The sequence below is a fragment of the Phalacrocorax carbo genome, chromosome 7 (genome assembly GCF_963921805.1).
Source record: "Phalacrocorax carbo chromosome 7, bPhaCar2.1, whole genome shotgun sequence".
NCBI lineage: Eukaryota > Metazoa > Chordata > Aves > Suliformes > Phalacrocoracidae > Phalacrocorax > Phalacrocorax carbo.
This window is the reverse complement of record NC_087519.1, coordinates 2,958,744-2,969,167: the sequence shown is the minus strand read 5'-3', so window position 1 is coordinate 2,969,167 and position 10,424 is coordinate 2,958,744. Positions and strand designations below refer to the sequence as shown.

The 10,424-nt window shown below is 42.2% G+C and overlaps 1 protein-coding gene and 1 non-coding gene across 2 annotated transcripts; both read right to left on the bottom strand.

The window, feature by feature from the left end:
* Positions 1-465: 465 nt before the first annotated feature.
* On the bottom strand, positions 466-8,800 carry TIPIN (TIMELESS interacting protein). The gene is made up of 8 exons (XM_064456056.1): positions 8,163-8,800; positions 7,601-7,760; positions 6,280-6,367; positions 5,299-5,374; positions 4,111-4,233; positions 3,471-3,534; positions 1,427-1,624; positions 466-1,054 (listed from the first exon to the last, which is right to left on the bottom strand). The coding sequence occupies exons 2-8, from the start codon at positions 7,731-7,733 to the stop codon at positions 897-899; spliced, it is 840 nt and encodes a 279-aa protein (XP_064312126.1). The 5' UTR covers positions 7,734-7,760; positions 8,163-8,800; the 3' UTR covers positions 466-896.
* Positions 2,430-2,567, bottom strand: LOC135314493 (small Cajal body-specific RNA 14). The gene has a single exon (XR_010374024.1). It is a non-coding gene; the product is annotated as a small Cajal body-specific RNA 14 (non-coding RNA).
* Positions 8,801-10,424: the final 1,624 nt, after the last annotated feature.

Below are 10,424 nucleotides of genomic sequence, written 5' to 3'. Positions count from 1 at the left end.
GCTGTTGGCTACCTTCCACTGTCATTCAGCAAGTTTAACTCCTAGCTATAAGGATATAAAATGTAAACTCCTTCATGCTAATCTAGAACACAGAACCTGTGTTTATTGAAATCCCTGCACAGCTGGCAATAAAACATGGTGACATGACTGACCTTCACCTGCAGCAAGTGCTGCTCTTGTCTAAGGTCAGGTTCTGTTATGGACAAGCCACCCCTGTGCTCTGGGAGAGCTGTACCAGGATGGGTGTTAATGCTCATTCCACAGAAGGGAACAGTTATTGTGCAAGGAGGAAAAACACAACTGGGAGAAGAGGATAAAACAGAATCGGCCAAAGGAAGGGAAGTAATGTGATAAAAGCCAAAGCACGTTTTGCCGAGGGGCGGTCCTGGTCCGTGAAGCGATGTCTGGCTAGCACCAGGGAGGTGAAGGTTGGAGGGCCTGTAGGTTAACAGCCTCACACAACAATTTCAGGTTCAACTTCCAAAATTTAATTGCTTCCATTTCATAAGAAAAAGATACAGGTACTTAATAAGCAAGGTAAAAAAAACCATTCAGCCATAGCACTATCTGCTATTATATAGGCCCTCTCAAAGGGAAAAACAAACCCAACTTTAATAGAAACTTCACCTGTCAATAGCCCAGTTAATTCAGTTTGACATCAGTTGTAAACAAAATCCAAAGTAGGGTGAAAAAGTCATTAACATTTCCTAAAGAGTGTTGGGGGGGGGAAACGGGGGAGATGCCTCGAACACAGGTGAAGAACTCTGTCCCAGCTCTACAGGTGTCATGAAGCTTCTGCAGTCAGTGCAGAGCACCAGCAACATTTCAGTGTAACAACAGTACTTAAAACACTGGGGTCTTTCTGTCAGGGAAGTCATTTGAAGTAAAAGGTCCAGTTACTGCTTTTCCCCAGCACATTCCAGTTCTGTATCTCCAGCTTCAGCTTCTGTAACAGCACCCTCAGCTGCAGCAGCACGCATGTCTTGAGTAAGGTCAGCGGGATCCTGAGTGACTGGGGTGGTAAACTCCTCTTCTGAGTAACTAGTGGAGAGCTCTGTTGAAGGAAAAGCCAAAACAAAAAACAATTTTCTACCATAAGAAAACACTCTTGCTGGGTGTTTAACTGCAGTTTCTATCACCAGAATCGGTCTGCAGGAAAGCCAACTCCAGAGATGACCAACAAGTTGAGTTTCATTTCAAAGACAAAGCTATCACAGCTTGCCATGATGACTAGGGAGAGTCGTTCTGACTTAGCTTTGGAGGAGTCTAACTGCAGGAACCCAGTTTAAATTTGAGAGTTACACATTTTCCTACTTACTAGAAAATGTATCGCTACCATTCCCTTTACCTGCCTCAGCAGCTCAGCTGTCCGAGCTTCTCAGGCTACCAAACTTAACATTAACACTGAAGCTACGGAGTTGATTACCGTCATGATGCGACTGGCTGTTACACTGCATCTTTGCCTGCCTGCGCTCCAAGGCCAGCTGCCTGTTCTTCTTGATTCGCTCTTGCTGCTCTTCCGTGAGAGTTGTGCCAGGCAGAGAATTGAGTCCTTCTATATTTTCAGGGTGGGAAGGCACATCTTCAGTGGCTGTATCCAGGCCGTTGCTTTCCCCTCCACCATCTGGTTAAAAATGAGGGGGCAGAAATCAACACTTTGAACGCAGATATATCTACTGCTAAGTATCTGTCAAGAGAACATTTTAAAAGCATTTCCATGTTCTACATTTTACAGTTGTTTTAACAACTGAAGATCAGTCTTTAACTTAGTTTTAATGGGCAATTTTCCACCTAGGTCCGCGCACCTGACATTTGAGGTGTACAACAAATGCTTCTCAGAGATCCCAAACACACAACAGTAACAAACACCTGAACTGAGGCATAGCTCTGCGTACTAAGTCACAATCACGCGCTGTGCTTAAAGGTTAAAAAGGGACAGTAAATTCAGGCAATCCTTTCTGAAAGGATTCTGGATAATTGTCTTCCCACCCCTACCAATACAACCCTGTCCTTTGGGAAGGGGCAGGACTAGTTACGGGAATCAGACAGAGGTTCTAATGTAGATGCTGAACAGTCAGTTCTGACTTGAGTGTGCTGCTGTTATGGAATATTTACTCCCTTGCCAACATAAGCACAGGCACAATGGAGACACTCTAACTCCGTTAGACTTTACCCACCAGCAGAGAAGCAGAGCACTCCTTCACGACTACCTAAGGCCAAGTATCCTTGTGCCTCCGCACCACTTTAAGCCTGTGAACAGCAAAGTTAGCCGACAGCAAGGTTTTGGTTTTCAATACAACACTGTAGTTGAAGTTTTTGTTTCAAAACTGTAAGATACCTGCTCAAGTTTTTCAGCTGAAGACTGGGCAGTTGTAGCAGTACACTCGCTAACATGGCTCAAAACCAGATCAGCACCATGTTTAAATACAAATGTATGGAACCATCGCACAGAAAAATCTGATAACTCTACAGACACTGTCGGCAGGAACCATTTTGCTTTACTGTTTGTGGCTGCTTACGACTGCATTCCATTTCTCACAAATGCAGCCAACAGCGAAGAGAGCCACACATCGCTAACTGCCCAAAGGGAATCCCCGCAGGTGAGGCAAGGTTATACCGCTGGTGAACTCATCCACCAGAACACCCTTCCCAGGCACTGGCTTGTCTGGAGGCTGAGCTTCACATGGAGACAAACTGGACAGTGAGAGGCAGTTGCTTCAAGAGACTCACAGTGAAAGCATGAACACCTGCAAAGGGCCTTAGGACCGACTATGAAATGCCCTCATTTCTGCTAATGAAGTTTCTTTCAACATACTAGGTGAACTCTACTCCCTCTTACTACAAAAAAGAAATTGTTTATTTCTAGTCTATCTAAAAATATCATTGACTGGAAGAGATTCTTGAATGATTTACTAGTTAAGTGGCTGGATTTTGATACTGGAAGGAGAAATACTCGATAGCAGCTACAGGCCAAGACTGACAGCCATAGCAGTGCCTGCAAGCGTTAACAAGCCCCTGTAAAGGCCACAACAGCCTGACTGCCCGGTGACAGCCTGCAGTATAAACAGTAAAATGAATCTTGGACTCCTGCATCAGTAAGATCCCAGAGCTCTTCAGTCCGCACGCTCATGGGATTACATTACAAACCGGTATGTTCACTTAGTAATTGCAGGTTTGGGGATTTTTTTGGAACAACATTTCTAACAATGCTGATAACACCCCCCATTTTCCACTTCCTTTCAGTATATCATACACTTCTATTTATTTTTACATACATACGTAGCATTTTAAGTCCAAGTACCAGTTCAGTTTTGTAATCATAAGTACCACAGAAACTTGGTGTTACAACAGAGGACCACTCAACTACTACTTCTACATTAGAAAACGTACCATGATCATTGATTTCTGGTCAGTAGAGGGGAAGTAATTTTAAGCACTGAACTACTGAAGAAGCAGCATAACAAGCATACCTTCATTACTTGTGAAATCTTCATGTAAAATAGGAAGATCAAGTCTAATCCGCTTTAGGCAGGTCTGCAAATTAGAGATTAAAATACTGATATTTCATCTGTAACGAAATCTTTTGTGCAATGTTGCTATGTTTTTAATACTATGCCCAATTCCTCTTTACACTCTATTACTCTGAAAAAAACTACTCCTTTCACTACACGTGTGTTTGACCCACAACTTCCAACACTGTGGATCATTTTCCTAGTCCTTCATCTATCACCTCTCCAGACGAAGCGACATTCTTCATGAGCCTTCCTTTGCAGGTTCAAGCATTAAAAACCAACTGAACAAAACTGCCAAAACCAGCCAGTTCCAGCACTCTTAAGCTAATTACTTTGGTTAAAGATGTCCTGAAAAATTGAAGCCAATTCTGTGAAGTATTAATTCAAAAAAAGAAAGGTTCTATCTAAATGTGAACTTAAATACTTCAAATACTGGAAAGAGGCTTTTTTAAAAGAGAGAGAAATTAATTTAAACAACATTTACTCCTTAGCAGTGTGCACAACTTAATCCTTCTTTTGTTGCATAATCACTCTCCTAAACCTGCCTCTCACACCATTCAGTACTGCGTGAAGAGAGACTGACAGAAACAATGCATACCTGAACTTCCTTTTTGTTTCCCAAAGACTCTACTTTGTCAATAAAATCCTCAAATTGCAATTTTGGAAATAATCTATGAGCCCAGTGTTCCATGTGTCGTATGAGTGTCTTCAGGTCTTCTGCCTAGAGCACAAAACAAGATATCCAGCTAGTAAAAGTTGACTCACCAGACTGCAGAGGGAAACATCCCAGTAACATTCTGAATATATTAAGTCTCTGCAGCTTGAAAGCCTCTTGACAATTTAAGTAATAGAGTGCGTGGGTAGCCTTTCCTCCCACAATCAAGTCTGTAAGTGCAATTTCAAGCTATCAGAGGAACGGTGATCTGAGTCCAGGAGAAGCATTTGCATACACCATAAAACATCTGACAGGCTTCTGAGAAGCAGCCCTTAAGCAACCTAGGTCTGAACCCAGGCTGAAGAAATCCTTGGGGCACAGCTGGCATTTATTTTGACATTTGGAACACAGAAAAATGTACATCTAAACCTTATCCAGTAAAGACTTTTGCTCAGGTCAGCAGCATTGCCTAGTTCTTCAGCTGTACATGTCTCCAGTTGTAAAGAGAAAATTTATACCATGAGCGTTCTCTGTAACACAGAGGTGCACAGGCATCCTTGCAAGCATGCCGACAGCCTAATGATATTTAAAGAAAAAAAATGAGCTTTGTCTGTTTAAGTGTATCCAAGACAATTGAGACAGTTGGTAGAGAAAATACTGCTTTCTCTTTGCTTAAGTGGTACGTCATGCTTTTCTTCAATATTAAAAACTTTGGGATAGGGGCGGCACAAAAGCCAGATGCTTTTCACTAACAGAGGAAGCTGATCATTAAATGAGATGGTAAAGGCGTTCCAGATGTAATGGCAGTCTTATAAGTCTGTTTCAGTTTAAAAAAAAATTATTTCTTTTGGACAATACAAAGAGTCAGAGACATGATATTCTAGTTTTGAAGTAGAGGGAAAGTTTTAAGATCAAAACTTTAGATCAAAACATGGATTTTGTTAAAACATTCATGTATGTTTGTTTCTGGGATTTTTTAAATTAAATTTGCAACTACAAACCCCAGGCTACATTCAAACACTGAGAAAGCTGGCTAACCAGAGTGTAATATCGCTCTCCCCCTATCAGACGAGCAGCCATCTATCAAGCCTAGATTAGCCTCCCAGGAAACAAAACAAAAGCCTGTCTTACCTCGTGCCCCTTACCCTTGAACTTTACATTGTCAAACACATGTCTCAGGGCTGGAAGTCCTCTTTCTGAAATTAGCCTATTAATAGGAAATGAGTAAAGTTATTTGAAACTCGTACTATCTTTTTCCAGTTAAAAACATGCAAACAACAAAAAAAAACCCCACAACCTCACATTCCTTTCAATAGCCTAAAGCTACAGAGCTTTACCTGAAATGTGTACAGAATTAGAAGTCGTTAAGAAACTGCACAAAATAGGATGAAGACTCTGTTAAGACCGAAGACATATTTGGAAAATTCACCATACTTATGTTCCTAGTCCAAGGAGCTTTGTTATTTTGATTACATGGAAAGTCAGTTCTTGTACCCATATTGGCCAAGTAAAATTAGTTAGGTGTGTGACCAGAGCATCATCCTGTGCTATCACTACTTCATCAGTATATTTAAAATAGAAAAAACTGAAAGCTCAGATTCTTTCCATTGCTTATAAAGAACTTACACCAGTTATAGTGGTAACAGTAAGGACAATATTAAAACCCTTTATCACTATACGGAGTTTATCCAGCTTGTATGTACGTCAGGTGTAACTAGTAGCTTACAGTCACCATTACACTGAGGTTTTGTTCTGAAGCACACTTGTATTAAAGAAATCTACAGTACTATGTCTGAAGCAAAATAAAAAGACTCAGCTAGAAGAATCCTATGCATGGATAATAAATGTATCTTAAATTATTAGTCATGTATTAAGTTGCAAAGAGACTTCAAGAAAGTTAGATTGTAACTTTGTGTAACAGCATTACACAAGCAAATTTATTACACAAATTAGAAAAAGTTATGCCACAGCACACAAGAGGCACTTCCATCTCCAAAACTCTTGATCTTTGGCTTGGCCGTGACCAAGCAGGGATCACAGTAACCTTAAATCATTCCCCCAAAGCCATACACTAAATTCATCACCACAAAGAAACACTCTGTAAAAAATTACCTCTGGGCATCTAGTTTAGGAATTGGTCTTTTAACTGCTTTCCGTGTAGCTACAGCAGAGTCCTTTGTTTGCGACTGCTGGTTTCCATCTGGTTCCAATAAAGCAAGTAACATACTTTAAGGATATAATGCAGTTGACATCGACTAGAGTTGCATCATGTAAATTTTAAGTTTCTACCCCATCAAAAAGGCAGCACAACAAGCAGGTACACTGCTCCAAACAAACATCTGCATATTTCACCTCTCTTGTCCCACGAAACAGGTTAAATATAAATCTGTCTCTTCAAAATATACCAAGGAATCAACTTTTCTAGCAAAGTATGCTCCTTGAGAGGAAAATTTCTTCATTTTAGAACTTTTATACTGTATTTCTGATCAGAAATGTATTAAGAGTAGATGTCGCTTCTAAAAGTTAAGAAACTCAAATTATCAATAACATTGATAGGCTTGTCCCAAAATTTCCACTGATAGATCTGAAAGACAGACCTACACCACCAGCATTGCCTTCAATACATAAAGAGGCAACATGTGACCACAATCAATGCGTCTTTGAGGAACCAAAGTCCATATACTTTTTGATTAGGGCCAGTATATATTATTTGGCTGCAAGAGACAAGGCCCCACTGCCCAGCTCATCTCAGAGCTAGTAATTAGTTATCATACCGATTTCTTGGTTTACTTTTTGTTACTTTGGACATCAGGAATTCAGAAGTTTTTCTTTTCACATATCAAGGAATTAAATCTATCCAAAATCTGATTTTCTAGTCAACAGACAGAGCAGGGATCAAGGAAAACATATGTTTAACACTACAGGCAAGTATGAGTAGAATTAAATAATAGTTACAATCTTTATAATTTCTGTTAGCTTGTTCAGTACACAGTATGATCTTTTCAAAAATAAATAATTAAGTTTAACTGTCCTGAAGCGTCTTGGATTTGTCCTAGGTCATATGCTTTACAAAATCTACCGCCATCTCCCTGGAATACTACATTCACTCTTACCTCTTCTGAAATTCAAATCATAAAGGGTAACAATAGATCACCACTTTATAGTTACCTTTACCAACATTTTGTCAGAAGAGCTTGAATTTTACAAAGATTCATTCACGTGTGTATATATTTTCACGGAATCTACAAAAATAACCTTCTCCCACAAGCTCGGAAGCATCGAATCAATAATAAATTTACGAATTGCTTTCTTAACTACACAAGGCTATTTTTATGCAGTAAGCTCAAAGTAGTGAGGTACAACACCAACAATGCTGATTTCACAGCATTTCATTGTCTGCAAAATGGGATCTTTAGGGGTCACAGGGGTTCACCTCCATTAGCTTGAGCCCATTCAGCATCATCTCTTCCTGGAGAGGCAGGAGGTGGAAGAGGTGGGAACGTTTCATCTTCTGTATTCTCATAATCAGGAAGATCAAACAAGTTGTTCTCTAGAGGATCTATCATTGCCACAGATAAACTTTTTTTCCCCTCCTGCAGGAAACACCAAATGCATTTAAAGAGAAGCAGTGGGAAGAAAAGGCTGACTGCCATGGCAGCAGCTAAACATCAGTTATACACAACATGTCTACAGCTTTTCCAGAAAGACATTTGCCAACAAGAAAAACCAGCATTGTACAAATGAAGTAGCAGATAACCACGCAGACGGGTGACACAATCCAGCCTCGCCAGGCCGGATAAGGTAAGGGTTTGTCCTGTTTCAACTCAGCAAAGTTACCTGGGAGCGGCAGGTACGGGTCACAGGAATCAAACAAGAGACATGGATTTCTAACCGAGGCGCTGATCGAGACAGCTGTTTGCCACTCACATCCTCGACTATCAAAAACTACGGGGGGGTGGGGGTGGGGGTGATAATGCCTCTGATTTACAGCTTACCCACTTAGAAACGAAGTCTGGACGAGGATTCCCCCTTTCCGGCTCCTTAAGCAAAGCTATTCCAGAGACTTTAGCACAACCGGGTTCAGGATGACCCGGTCTCACCACGGCTGCGTTCTCAAGTCTTCAGGAACAGCTTTTTTAAGGCAAACTTGTCCCTCGGACGGTTTTAGCCACGAGAGGACACCCAGGCAGCTCCGTCTACACTGACCTTCGGAGGTGAGCTCCCCACCTGAGGGCTGAGAAACCCCCGGGAGCCGGAGACTGAGGGAGGCGAGGAAGGACAGCCAAGGAGCTCGCTGGGGTCTCCAGAGCCAGACCTCCAGAGCTACAACCCGCCGGGCGCCCCTGAGGCCCCGCTCCCCTCACACCGCCGCAGCAGCCCCGCGGCGCGGTGAGCGGCTCTCCCCCTCCCACCGGCGGGCAGCGGGGCGAAAGGGGCTTCTCGCCCGCCTTCCGAGGGCAGAGTCCTGCCGCGCACACCCGAGCCAGGGGCGCTCCGGCCTCCCACCGGGCCGCCTCCGCTTCCTGCCCCGGCGAGGGAGGGCGGCGGGCGGGCACAGCACCGGGCGGGCAGGGCGGCGTGGCGGAGGAAGGCGAAGCGCCGCGGGAGCTCCGCATCTCGCGAGGCCCGCGCGAGTCGGCTGAGAGCGGCCCGTCGGCTGCGGCGGCGCGCATGCGCAGCAGGACGGCGGCGCTTTTGGCGCCAAAAGCCCGGTGGGCGGGGTGGGGCTGCTGAGGCGTGCGCGGAGAGGGGGCTGTTGGTCTCCTCACAGCTTTAACCAGTGTCATCGCCTCAGGCGAAAGTTGCTGGGGACGGGAGTTTTATTCGAAGCATCTAAGGTTGCTAGGCCCCACCTTCAGTCAGCCCACAAACCGGGATCTAAAACGGTGTATGTTGAGCCCTTCCTCACCTTCCTACCTCTGAGGAAAGCACTTCAGGCCAGGTAGCCATCCCAAGCTTCTCCCCATACAGATGCCTGCTACAGCCTTCTGGTAGTTTAAAACTAAATATTTGCAGTTGTCCAGGCTGCAATAAATACGCTAAGCCCTCTGAGATTTTGCAGCTGTGTGCATAGAACACCATTTAAGGACTTGGACTGCAGGCTGCAGAGACAATAGGAGAGAAGCTCCGTGCTACGGTCTCCAGTGCTGTTGCTTCTGAAAAAGTCTGGGTTTGTATTTTTACAGGTCAGTCCATAGACGTGTATCTGACTTATAGGCTCTTCACTTAAGCAAAATGAGAGAAATTAATGTCAAGTCTTAATACATGAAATTACTTGGTTTTCCCTTATTTCTCTATAAATTTGAATTTGACATACAATGTTTCTGGGAATTTAATGTATTCCTTCTAATATGACAAAATCAATTGCAGTAACTTTCCAGTATAAAAAAAATATATTATCCTTTAGTCAAAATTATTTTAACGGTTAATGTTTAAAGTGTGTGTTCCCAAATGCAGCAGCATCTTTTATAGTCAAGAATACATTAAATATAGGGAGAACGCATTAATGGATTTCTTAGCACTAATCCATTTATCTTAATTTTTTAGATATGGCCAATTTCCTCAACTGACTGAGGCACATGAAGTATGAAAATAAACACAGAGAGATACTAATAATTATAGATCAAGTGCTGCTAATTTCCAGCTCAAAACACTGTAAAGATTTGTGTGATATAAAATTACTGAAAATCAAATGTCTATATGATGAACTCTTTGTATTGAAAATAATAGTCACTCTTTATCTTAAAAAATCTTTACAACATATGAATCAGGTTTTGGGTGTAGCCTGAATATCTTATATGTAACTATTGATGTAATGTGTCTTTTTACTTAAATGTTTCCCTTAACATTTATTTATTTTTGTCTGTGAAGTAACTGCATTTTAAATACTTAGCTAATGTCAACCAAATTTACTAGAGAGCGCAAGCTTTCAAATTTCCCTTAAGTCCGTGTACATTTTCCACAAAATCAACCAGTAACTAGAAAAGAAATAATATAGTGGGGTTCTCTGAGAGCAAAGGCAGGGAGAAGGTAGTATTACTTTACATGGCTGGCCCGTCTCCCCAGGTCAACTTGTTGGCATGAACAGAGCTCTGTCCTGGGCAAGTGTTTTGTCTTTGCCAGAACAGGTAGATCACAGATATGAAAAGTGCTGGAAAGGTATAAAAAACACTATACAAAGATTAAAGCAGAAGATCACTTACAATCTCTGCAGAGGAGTACACTGTTATAAAACCTACCGTATTTATGCAACTTTG